Raw genomic sequence first — 12,161 nt, forward strand, 5'->3', positions numbered from 1 at the left:
AGTTCTGGTTTCAAAATGGCTTTCTCCCAGGATGTTCCTCTCTAGCAAGCTTGCTCCTCTTCAAAACGTCACTCACAGCTGCACTCTCTTTTCTCCCCCCGAGTCAGCTCATTTATATGGCTCCACTGATCAAGGCCCACCCTGAATGGGCGGGACCACACCTCCATGGGAACAGCTCATCAGAATCATCTCCCAGAGCTGGGTGGGGCACATTCCAAGCAAATCCAACCAGCACCAAAACGTCTGTCCCACAAGACCACAAAGATAATGGCATTTGGGGTACACAATACACTCAAACTGGCACAGGCACTGTTCTGGGATTGTTTGTTACGCAGCTCCATCATGGTTGTAGCTGACGATACAGAGGACCCGTCCCCTCAGGACCAGTGATCAGAGATGGGGCAGTGGCTGAGGGATGGCGACTTTCCAGGCAGGGCTGGGAGAAGCACTCGCGTTGTAGGTAGCGCAAGGCTGAGGTGAGGGTGTCACAATAAGGGACGGTTGCTGGAGAGGACCCAAGACGTGCCGGGGGCTGCGGGGGGCAGGAACCCTTGCCCCTCCTGGGAACCTGCCCTGGCCCCTGCTCTGGCTGCCCTGAGCCTGACACTGCTGCCTGCAAACCCGGCTACTCCTCTGTTCCATGCCTGGGCCCCCTGTGTCCTTCCAGGAGCCGGAAGCTGCAGCCCGAGCCCTGGCCAGAAGGGCCTGGAGCAGGGGGCTTGGGGAGGCTTGAGGAGCCACTCCCAGAACGGCGACAGCACAGGGAGGTCAGCAGTCGGGCTGCCCTGGGTCGTGCTGCCGTGATGGGCCTCCCCGTGCTGTCGGCTCAACCCACGAAAGCCGATTTCTTATGAAGTCCGAGGCCGGCAGGCGGCTCTCCGGCAGGGACTCGGGGACCCGAGGGGCAGGAGCGGGTGGGGGGCCGGCTGCACCTCCCACCCGCATTCGGGTGCTTCCCTCGTGCCCTGGGTCCCCCTGCTCATGCGTCTTCCCACCCGGGAACGTCGGCCCTCTCCCAGGGGGACGTCTGAAGAGGCCCCCCAGTCCCTGGGCGATGCCCCATCACCCCCAGTCGCCTGCTCCCCCAGCCCAACAATAACAAGGAGTCGGGAGCCGGGTGCATAACCACTGTGCGGACCCTGTGTTGGGGAGCCAAGGGCGGGGACCCCAGCCACCATGGGGCCTGGCCATGCTCCAGTCCTTCCCTGGGGGGCTCGGGAGGTCTTGCAGTTTGGTTTCCTCAGGAGCCTGTTCAGGGACTGATGCGATGGCCTTGTAAAGGGTGACACACAGGGCACAAGAGGGGTGAAGTGTGGGTGCCACATCCTTGGGGAAGCCAGAGAATGGGGTCCCGTGCACACGTGCGGGCTGTCGCAGGGCAGGTTTCAGGATTGTCCGTGCCCTCGTGGGCCCTCAAGGAGAAAAACGGAGCGGGTTCCCCAGAGAATTGAAGGGGGACAGGGCCAAGGACAGGCCTGCTCAGGACTGGGACAGTGGATTTAGGGGAGCTGGTCGGGGGACCCTGCTCCCTTGACTGCGTTCTGATGCTTGGGACAGTGGAGGGCCAGGCCACTGGGGTGCAGTTGGAGGTTCGGGCTGGGAGACAAGGTGTGGGGTCGTGGCTGTGATAAAATGAGGAGGGGCCGGGGGCCACCGGGCGGGTGGAAGGGTGTGGGGGCCTGGGGGTGAAGGGTCTGGGGCAGCGGCCTGGGGGTCCAGGTGGGGGGCACTCGGCCTGGGTCTCAGAGGTGATACGGCCTCCCCGGGTGGGGGTGGCTGCCGGGGGGGAGGCCGGGAGTGGTGAGGGCCATGCAGGGGCCGACCGTGTGGATGTGACGTGGTCAAGATGAGGGAGGCCGGGGGCTCAGGACCCAGGCAGGGTCAGCGCTTGGGCTTCCAGGGAGCCGGGCTGGGACAGGGGGGGTGAGGAACATTCTGGAAACGCTCGTGAGAGCTCAAGGAAACAGCCCAATTCTGGGCCCAGGTACGTGGGGTGTGGGAGGAAAATGCTACCCCTTGAGGCTGAGGGGCACAGGCTGGGGGACAGCAAGGGCCGGGAAACAGGAGCAGCATCCTTTCTGGAGACTGGGGCTGAAAGTGGGGTTTCACTGACACCCCGAGTGCGCAGTGAAGACAGCGGGCTGTGACAGGCAGGTTCGGGGACATGGAGCCCCAGTGGGAGAGGACACCCCTGGTGGCACCACTGAACTAAGGCCAAGGGTGGTGCAGGGTCAGCCCTGATGGCTCCTTCTGGCAGGTTCCATCTCCTGGGGCAGTGGGCAGAGGGTAGTGGTGAGAAGAGGAGGCGCCCGAGGAACCTGGGGTGGGGGTGACTGGGCCAGCCTGCACTGCCGGTGCGTTGATGGAGAAAGCATAGGGGATTGGGGGGTGCTGCTCTGTACCCCAAGGCGTCCCCTGAAGCTGCAGGTGGGGGGCTGGGGTTGAGGGACAGAAGACCCAGGCAGGGTCCCCAGTTGTCAGGACCATGGGGCGTTGAGGGCCGGGAATGCTGGGGGTCCCAGCAGGGAGGCTCAGCCTGTCTCTGCTGGCTGCAAACGGGAGGCAGGCGGGGGCAGCTGTCCAGGGGTGCGCTCGGCTCTGCTGCCGACAGGCCCTGCCCCTTCCTGCCGAGGACCCTGGCAAGGCAGGTCCTACCGCGCCCCCAGCCTGCGGCGGATGCAGACCCCTCCTAGGGGTGAGGGCGGGGGCTGCGTTTGCCGTCTTGGGTCCCTGGGGCTTCGGGCCAGAGGGGACCCCCTCCCTCGAGCCTGCAGGGCTGCGGTGCACACTGAGGCGAGTGCGCCCACGGGCAGGTGCTAACAGGTGCAAACGTGACCCTTTATTGTATAAAAACACTGCCCCGGGCTGCGCTCCCAGCAGGGGACCGACGGGCGGCCGAGGGACGTGTGGCCGCAGCCTCAGGGGAGGGCGCCCTGGGCCGGGCCGGGCCCCGAGGTGCCGGGCAAGTCCGCGGGCCCCGCGTCGTAGCCCAGCTTCCGCATGTCCTTGGTCACGACGTTGAGGAGCAGGGTGACGAAGCCCTGGGAGCGGACCCGGGTCACTGGGGCAGAGGACGCGGCGTCAGGCCCAGGCTGCTGCCCCGCGACCGCCCTCGCCGCCCCGTTCCCGTCTGTGGGAGGCAAAGGGGCTGCAGGGGCTCTGGGAGGGCCCCGGGGTGGGCTGGGGGCACCAGGCCCTACCTTCCCGGCCTTCTCCCTGGGCCACCACCTTGGGGTCCGTGAACTCGGGCCGCCGTCCCATGAACCAGCTGGGAGGACAGGAGAACGGGGGCCAGTGGGGCCCTGGCAGCCTCCCCGTTTTGGGAACCGCCCCCCCAGCCTTCGGCACCCACCCTCTCTCCGCTGCCTCAGGGGTAGTCCGGGCCCCGAGGGGGGCAGGGGAGGGCTCCTGTCTGGGTCCCGGCTGTGCTCTGGGCTGGGCTGAGTGGAGAGCCTGGAACCCACCAGGAGCTGAGACGCAGGACAGGGAAGGGGGGCACTTCCTGGGCTCCCACAGAGAGGGGGGTCTGATCCGGCCACCCCCCAACTCTGCCAACTGGGCGTGTGGCCCAAGGCCCCTCACCCCCCACCTCCAAACCCCAGTTCTCCCCCGGTCTTGTGGGAGCGCTCACGGCGCCCACCAACCACCCTACACACAACCCCTGCGGCTCCAGTTCTCGCTCGGGACGCAGCAGCTGCCGTGGCGGCGCCCGGGCCACACCCCCGCCGGCGGGAAACGGGGCCGCTCCCGTCCCCTCCCTGTGACACCGCGACCCACACGCGGGCCCGGGAGGGGACAAGGCTCCTGCCAGCCCACCCGGCCCCAGGGCCACCGCGCCTGAGCTCCAGACAGGGCTCCCGCCTGCCCGCCCCACTGTGGCCGCAGGGCTGGGGACGCTCAGCGCGTGGCTGCGGAAGCCACGATGGCTGCCCCCAACTCAGGGCCTGCAGTGGCCGTGGGGACCACTGTGAGGAGGGGGGAGGCAGGGAAGGGGGTGCAGGGTCCCCACCAGGAGCCATGTACTCCCCGATGGGGTGGCGGGGCCAGGGGTCACGGCAGCTGCGGGAGGGCCCAGCGAGGCCCAGCGAGGCCCGGGTCCTCCTGGTCCTGGCCCGGCGCCACCGAGGGCGACTTCCTCGGGGAGCAGACTGACTGCGGGACAGGAGTCTCCTGTCACCTGCCGCGGCAGGAGCAGGGGGGCCACAGATGGGGCCAGGCCACCTGGGGCTCATGTCCACCGGGGCAGCAGGGGACGGGCAGGGTGGCTGCTGCGTGGCAGGAAAGCCATCTTTGTGGCTCCTGCCGTCGGCTGATGATGGCTCCCAGGCCGTCAGGTCCTGTCCGCGGGGCCGGGAACGTGACCTTCTTTGGAGAAGGGGCCCTCACAGGTGTGCCCCAGTTAAGGGCTGGGTTCGGGGGCCTGCGGTGGTCCGGGGGGTCTGGAGTCCCCATGAGAGAGGCAGGGAGGAGGCACCCACGGAAGAGGAGGGGCCACGAGCCGAGGACGGCCGGCAGCCACCAGTCACCGGGGACCGGCAGGGGCCGGGCCGGGTCCTCCCTGACCCCCGGGTGGGCTCAGTGGCACCGAGTCTGGACTCGGGCCCCAGACCCGCGAGAGCACAGATGTGCTGTTTCAAGCATCGAGCCTGTGGTAGTTTGTTACAGCAGTTCTAGAAACTGCCACGGGCTGGGGGGGCACTGGGAGGAGTGGGGGGAGGGTGCTGTGGGGGCACAAGGGCGCCTTCGCACGCGCTGTTCCCTGAGCCCGGAACGTTCCTCCGCAGCTCCCCGGGGCCCGCTCCGCTCCAGACCCTGCTCAGACACCACCTCCTTCCAGGGCCTCCCTGCCCGTGAGCTTGGCCGAGAGGCTCGACTTCTGCTGGCCTTGGCCTCTCGGGGGGGAAATGGAGGCCGACAGGGCTCGGTTACCAAGGACGGGGGTCTCACAGGTCCTCAAAGGCATCGGGAGGGCAGAACCCCCTCTCCACCCAGGAAGCAGCGCGGGCCAGACCGAGGACCGCGGGGGAGGGTCACAGCAACGCGCTGGCTCCTCCCGCCGGACCCCCAGTCGGACCCCCGCGTGCTGCCTCTGGATGTCACGTGCGGCCGTGACAGGACTGCTCTGCCCGCCGGACACGAAGGCCTCTGGCAGGTTCAGGGGCAGCGGGTGGGGCCATTCCCCTCCGTCCCTGACAGCGGAAGCAGCCGGAAGGTCTTGCAGGTTACCTGGCACAGGGTGAGGGTGGGACATGCCCCCGCCCGCCCCGCCCCGACTCCCCAAAGCTGGAGGACAGCCGGGGTCGGGCTAGAAACCCACCTCGTGAACCTCTGCAGTTTGGACGTGGATTCTGGGACAAACATGGGGATGGTCCTTTTGTGCCTACGATGAAGATTTTAGACAAACGTGGTTCACTCAATGTGCCGGGGAAGAGAAACGTAACGGAACTTTCCGAGCCGCTGACAGAGTGTGAGCTGACCCCACTGCGGACCGGGCTCAGCCCCGGGGACAGCTCAGGCAGAGGCCAGCGGGGTCTGATGCCCAGCAAGGAGCCGGAAGCTGCCGCTGAGGTTAAGAGCCCTTCCAGGGCTCAGGGACACCGGGCCCCGCAGGAAGGCCTCGTCCTCCCCGTGTCCAGACCCACTGCCGCCTCCGAGGCCCCACCGGAGTCCTTTCTGCAGGAAGCTCCCGGCGATGCCCTGGCCCTGCCCCCTGCTGTGGTCACCTGCTCCATGCCCAGCCCTGGGGCCTGGGGTCCTCCCTCCCACACAGCCCGGGCGCCCCCTGACCTTCCGTGCCCCACTCCGCCAGCCTTTAGGGCCGTGACCCTGGTCCCCATGTCTGTATCTTGTCCCTGCATTTGCCAAGAGTCCCAACTCCCCCCGTCTCCTTGACTGTTCCGGGGCTCCTGAGGGCAGCTCGGTGTCCTCAGCCACCCAGCGGAGGGGGCGCATAAGGGGCATCTGTGGGGGCTCCTTAAGCAGGACCCTGGTGGATGGGTGGCATGAGTGTCTGAACTCAGCCCCCCACCCTGACCCAGCCTCTTGGATGCCCCAGTGCTCCCTGGGGGTCCCTGGAGTCCACCGTCCCCTCCCCCGAGGTCTGAGGTGCCATCCAGGGACCAGGTGGGGCAAGGACCTACCGGCCGGGCGAGAAAGGCACGTGCACCGCCCCGTAGCCTCGGACCACGTCGTTCCCGAACACGTCCGGTCCGTACACGCTGAGCACGATCTGAGGCCCTGGGGAGGACGAGGCAGGGTCGGTGGGGGTGATGCTGTGGGCGCAGGAGGCTCAAGCCCTGGGGGCGGCGGGCAGGGTGGGGACCCCTCTCCACCAGGGCATCTGCCAGGCAGAAACACGGGACGGGCCGAGCAGTGACCGTTACCCCGTGGGCCTCTGCGGGTGCCCGGCCGGCCCTCGGCAACCTGGCTGTGCCCTCAGGAAGCCCCGGAAATACCACCCGAGCTCCTGCTGGGGCCCCAACCGAGAGTAAGGCAGACTCGGGGGCTTTCTGACGGAGGCCGCTGGCTCAGAGACGAGTGCTCAGGGGTGCACTGTGGGGGTACAAGGAACCCGGAGGGGCTGGTCTGGGGGGGTCTGTGGGAGAGCCGGCGAAGCATCTTCCTTCACGGTAACTCGCCACCCGCTCCCCGGGGACACGGAGGTCCCGAGGCCTCGCCACTGCCGTCACTCGCTCCACGCCGGCCCCTTGCACACAGTGTGACTCGCTCCAGGGCCACCAACACATGGGCCTCGCTCCCGGGGGCTCCCGAACGGCGCGGCGTGCTGTGTTTTCCTGGTTCTTATGCCAGGCGTTAAATTGGAAAAATGAGAGACCAAATTTGTGGTCCAGGAGACGTCCTTCCTCCAGAGAGGTTTCAGACGCGTTTGCTCTGGCTGCCGTCTTGGGCTCTGACGGTCTAGGAGCCGAGTCCAAAATCAGGGGGCTGCAACGGTTAGGAGCTGCGCCCTCCCGGGGGGCTGGTCTACTCCCAGCTCTCCCTTATCTGCAGGGTGCGGCCGTTGGGGGGGGGTCTCGCCCTCAGGTACTCTCCGGGCGTCCCCCTCTGTCAGCCTGCCCCCCAGAGGCCGTCCGAGGGCCGCCCACTCCAGGGAGACCTGACTGGCCCTTCTCTGGGTTTCCGTTTTTCTCTGGACCTTGACCTGGTAAATCTTCACTGCTTGGCTAGCTCGCCGATGCCTTCAAGCAGGTTTTTTCTCCTTTAATATTTTAGCAGCTTTCCTAGCTGCCTTGGCAGGAGGGCTGGTCACTGCCAAGGGCACTGTGCCAGGATGACCCCTGGGCAGCCCCGGCGGAATGAGCCTGACCTGAGACCAGACCCCAGTTCAAATCCTGCCTCAGCCACCAGATGCAGGGCTGAATGCTGGTGGCGTCACTTTTGAGCCGCGGTGTCCTCCTGTGGGAACGGGAGAGAAGCCCACCCCCCTGGCAGGGTTGGGGCACCCAGGCGAGCCTCCTCGGGGGGTATCCACAGCCCCACTGGGCCTGACCCGGGCTCTGCACCCAGCAGGTGCTTACTAAGTGCGAGTGAACAGTAGAATGGCTGACAGCCACAAGGCGCGGGGGAAGCCGACAGGGCCACGAGGAGGCGTCGGGGAGGCCAGGGGTGAGGTGTGGGAAGGGCAGCCCAGGCGGGGAACAGCACGAACGGAGGCTCAGAAGAGGGAAGCACAGGCCTGCCGCAGGAGGAGCGGGTGGTGGACTGAGGGATGTGAGGTGGGGTGTCAGGCCAGGTCACTGCAGCCTGAACTGGGGGTGCAAAGGAGCCTGCCCTGGACTCTCCCGTGTGGACACGTCAGAGCTGTCAGGTCAGACCGGTCGCAGCTGAGCTTCCGGAAGGGCAGGTGCACAGCTTTCGCAGGTGAGCTGGGGCAGGTTAGGGCTAAGGCAGGGGCCGCAGGAAAGGGCGGGGGACCCGGGGGCACGTCACCAGGTGACAGGCCACGAAGGTCTGGGTCCGGAGCGCGGGGACAGCGTGAGGTGGGGGCTGCCCCGGCCGCTGCCTGGAAGCCCCCCTGCCCCAAGGGCCCCCCGGACACTCACAGCCATAGGGGTTGGTGCTTTTGAAGGTGACGTCGATGGGGAAGTTCCACACGAGCACTCGCCGCACGTCCCGGCTCTTGGATGTGATCTGTGAGATGCCCTCCTCCAGGCCCTGCGGGGACAAGCACGCGCGGCTGTGTCCAGCCCCAGGCCCCAGCGCAGGGCAGACAGGGCCGTGGTCCTTCCCATCGTGTCTCCCCGGAGCCGGACAACCTCGGGGGCTGACGCCTCTCGCCTCCCAAAGGAAACAGGCCCCCAACTTGTCCCCCTCCGTCCCAAGGCCTGACCTGACCCAGCGCGGTCCTGTCCGTGCACAGGCGCCTGTTGTTTTCTCGGTCACAAAACCGTTTCCTCTGCACTCACCTCCTGCCAGGCCTCAGCCCACCGTCTGCTCCCCTTCTGCTGTTCTCCGGAACCCTCTCCCCTCTGCCTCCAAGGAACCCCGGAGGCGGCGACAGTGCCACCCCCAGGGCCACTCCTCTGTCCCCATCTGCTCGACCCCCGGCAGCACGTGACCCCCGGTCACACTCGGCTCTTCCCTCCCCACGGGGCCTCTGCCGCGCCTCCCGCCGCCCCTGCTCCGCGAGCTCGCCCAGGCGCCACCTTCCCGGCTCCAGCTGCTCCGCCCCATCGCCGCCCGCCGGGCGCGATCCAACCGCATCTCAACTTCTACGTGCACGAGGCTGGGCCCTGGGTGGCACCCCCAAGCTGCAGCCCCCCAGTCAGCTTAACCCCCAGTCTTCTACGTAAGGCGCTCAGGCTAAATACTCTGGCCTCATTCTCCAACCCCTTCTCTCGTCCCTACACTGGGGCCAACAGGAAACCCTGCCGGCTCTGCCCTAAAACACCCTCAAAACCCCCCACCCCTGCCGCCACCCGCCCCTCGCCGCGTCACTCAACAGTCACCTGGTCTCCCCGCTTTTGTCCCTGGTCCCCCGGAACCACAGACTACTCTTAACCCAGAAGCCAGAGGGATCATTTTTAAACAGAAGTCAGGTAACCTTTTTTCATTTCCCCAAACGCTCGGATTGGGGTCTCATCTCACCCGAGTGAAGGTCGGGGTCTGCGCTGACCTGCAGAGCCCCCGCAGCCGCCCCCCGTCACTGCCTGCCTCACCCCAGCCCCTCTGCTCCCCGCTCTCTGCTCACTGGCGCCCAGCTTCCTTGCTGTTCCTCAAACACGCCAGGCCACTCCCGCCTCAGGGCGTCGCACTTTCTGCTCCCTCTTTCCAGAAGGTTCTCTCCACACACGTCCAAGTGGCTTGTTCCTTCACTCCCTTCAGGTCTTGATTCAAAAATTACCTTTCCAGAAGGCCCTTCCATGGCTACCTGATCTAGACGCCAACCTCCCTCTCTTCCTTTGTACCCCTTCCCAACTTTATTCTTCTCCTCAGCAGTTGTTACCAGCGGACAGATGAGAATACTTACTATTTATTCCCTGTCTGCCGGTCACAAGAATATTTACTCTGGGAAGACAAGGACTTTTGCTCCTGTCTCCCCAGCACCTGGAAGGCTCTGGATAAATAGTTACTCAAGGAATGAGTGAAGGGAAAGTAAGCACTATCATCTTGGTGGTACCGATGAGAAACTGAGGCTCAGAGAAGTTAATAACCTGGTCCTGCACTTCCCCAACTGCTGTGAGGATGGAGCGGCCTGGAGACAGACTGTCCTTTGGGAAATCTTGGAGAAAGCTCTCAGCTGTCTTCAGACTCTCCGAAGTCCTCCCCTGGCTGAGGAGAGGCCGAGCGATGGGGGGACCGGCCTGAGGTGACACAGCCACCCCATCTGGGCACTCTGGGGCCTGCCTGCCCTGCATACACGTTCCTCTCTGCTGCCATGGGGACACTCACGGCACATGAGCAAGGACAGTCCAGGGGGATGCAGCAGACAGTCCAACTGTGCCTGCACTCGCCACCCCAGCTCTACCAGGAACCAACCCCTGTTGGGGCTCTCCTCCAAACTCTGGGCCCACCTCTCAACTGGTTCTGAGGCAGGAGGGCAAGGGGTATGGCGGACACCGTAAGGGAGGACCAGGAGCCCAGCTTACCGCCGTGGGGGCCCAGTCCTGGCCGTACACGAAGCAGTACTTGCAGTAGAGCTCGTCATACTCCGGGAACTGGGGAAAGGAGCACACACAGGTTCAGTCCACAAGGCCTCAGGCTGAGTCGACACGTCCGCGAGGCAGGTGCAGCCCAGGTGGGACCCAGCTGGGGCCTTGGGTACAGCTGCAGGCTGAGAAGTGGGGCCCTGAGGGACCTTTGCTGGGCTCTGCCTCCTGTCCGATGTGCCTTTCCCAGCCCTGGCAAACCCTGCTCATCCTTCAAATTGCAGCCACTGGGAATCCTGCCCCAGCGCCCAGGCTGGTGGAGGGGCTGCCTCTTGGCCCCTTCAGCATGTGTGTACCCTGCATCACAGCACTGAGTCCTTGTGTCTGTCAATCCCAGCAGACTGTGAACAGGTCCGACTCCTTCCTGTATCCCTGCCCGTGACACAGGGGAGGTGTAAGGGCCTGTACCAAAGTGAGAGGCCTGAGAACCAGGATGTGTCAGGACACAGGAGCATCTGTGTGGCTGGAGTGGGGGAGGCCTGAAAGGGGCAGGGGTGTTGAGATTTTGACATCTGTGACCCGGCCCAGCTGAGAGCCCCTAATGGGACAGAACAGGAGAAGGGGGGCAGGGCGCCAGCCTTGGGCACCAGGTGAAGGGGGAGGCGGAGAGGGCAGACTGAGGGCAGAACTGTCCCTGATGAAACTGGGGAAAGCAGGAGACACCTACTGGGTGTCGGATCCTGGCAGAGCTTTACCTAAACCAGATCATTTCATCCTCACAATAACACTATCGTAACAGACGCCATCACCCACACCCTGTGAGGTCAGTGTTACGGGGTAGCAGAGCTTTGACGTCAGAAAGACCTGGGTTCAAATCCCAGCTCTGCCAGTTCCTTGGGGCAAGGGTGCCATCTGTAAAGTGGTCACAACCTCCCGGGCGTGTTGTGAGGATTAAATGAGGTGCTGAGAAATGTTCGGCACATCCTCGGTAGGCGCCGGCTCTTATTTATTTACAGCACTAAATGGTCTTCACGGAGCGTCCGGGGAGAGAGAGCAGCGCCCTCCTCGGCCCGACGCTCACACCCTCCCTGGCCCATTCCCGGCCTGCGGTCGCCGTGGCGGGGTCCGATCCTCCCGATCAGGCCCATCCTAACCCAAGTTCCAGGACGCGCGGGTTCCGGGGGCGCCCCGGGCTCGGTCTCGTGAGGACGCGGCCCCGAGTGCCCGCCGGGCCTCGGCTCCTGCGACCGAGCGTGATACCGGCACGAGCTCAACTTCTCCAGCCTCGGTTTCCACGCCCGCCCCCCATCAAACGCCGGCTCCTCCCCCGCTCCCCGGCTCGCCGGGGTCCACACAGCAGCCCGGGGGTCTGGGGGCCCACGGCCGCTCACCTGGGCGCTCTCCACCTGCCCGTTGACCATGAGGAGGAACACGCTGGGCCCGGCGGCCGCCATGGCAGGCCTGGGGGCGCGGGGAACACACCCGGGCCGCGAGCGCGGTTGCTAACAGGCGCCCGGGTTGCCTTGGAAACAGACGGCGTGGCGCGCGGGACACGTTTCTAGGGCGCTGGACCTTCGCGAAGGTAAGTGCGCGTGTGCGGCTGGGCGCGCGTGCGCAGTCCGCCGGAGTCGCGGAGAGGCGGGGGGCTTGGGGGCGGGGCTCTGCGGCCCACCCGCTCGGGCGCGGCGGGAACGGTGCGCGCGAGTCCCGGGGCGGGAACCGAGCCGACGGAGCGCGGGTGGGAGGCGGGAGGCCCGGAGCAGAGCGCAGCCCCACGGCCGAGCCGCTTCCGCCCGCAGGTGACAGCGGGAGGGGAGGCGGGACCCGTCGGCCGCGGGGTGTCGCTGTGGCCCGCGGGAGGGCGGGCGGCCGCGTTCTGCACCGGGTGCGGGGACGTCCGCTGGCGGCTTAGAAGCCCCCGTGCCCAGAAGGCCATGAAACACCCGTGGGGGGCCCCTGGGCGTCCTGAAGTCGAAGCCGCCGCTCCTGGTTGCGAAGCTGGGGAAACTGAGGCCCGTGTGGGGCGGCTCCCGGCGCCGCAGTCACCCAGCG

At 66.1% G+C, this 12,161-nt stretch overlaps 1 protein-coding gene across 6 annotated transcripts; it reads right to left on the reverse strand.

Annotated features, from left to right (window-relative positions):
* Positions 1-182: 182 nt before the first annotated feature.
* B9D1 (B9 domain containing 1) lies at positions 183-11,690 on the reverse strand. 6 transcript variants are annotated; one of them, XM_037808008.1, is made up of 8 exons: positions 11,501-11,690; positions 10,110-10,178; positions 8,064-8,175; positions 6,141-6,237; positions 5,318-5,380; positions 4,024-4,152; positions 3,201-3,268; positions 183-3,041 (listed from the first exon to the last, which is right to left on the reverse strand). In XM_037808008.1, the coding sequence occupies exons 1-8, from the start codon at positions 11,561-11,563 to the stop codon at positions 2,209-2,211; spliced, it is 1,434 nt and encodes a 477-aa protein (XP_037663936.1). In that variant the 5' UTR covers positions 11,564-11,690; the 3' UTR covers positions 183-2,208. The 6 variants fall into 6 exon arrangements, 5 of the variants coding, with proteins under 5 accessions (XP_037663936.1, XP_037663937.1, XP_037663938.1 ...); XM_037808011.1 differs by having other exon boundaries at positions 2,815-3,061; XM_037808009.1 differs by lacking the exon at positions 4,024-4,152.
* Positions 11,691-12,161: the final 471 nt, after the last annotated feature.

Source organism: Choloepus didactylus, chromosome 18 (genome assembly GCF_015220235.1).
Source record: "Choloepus didactylus isolate mChoDid1 chromosome 18, mChoDid1.pri, whole genome shotgun sequence".
In the NCBI taxonomy this organism is placed as follows: Eukaryota; Metazoa; Chordata; class Mammalia; order Pilosa; family Megalonychidae; genus Choloepus; species Choloepus didactylus.

Bases quoted from the DNA above. Each gene is read 5' to 3' on its own strand.
- B9D1 (XM_037808008.1), bottom strand. From the start codon at position 11,563: ATGGCGGCCGCCGGGCCCAGCGTGTTCCTCCTCATGGTCAACGGGCAG. The intron at 10,179-11,500 runs GTGAGCGGCCGT...TCCTTTCCCCAG, and splicing joins GGCAGGTGGAGAGCGCCCAG to TTCCCGGAGTATGACGAGCT. The intron at 5,381-6,140 runs GTAGGTCCTTGC...TCTTCATCGTAG, and splicing joins GTGCCTTTCTCGCCCGGCCG to GCACAAAAGGACCATCCCCA.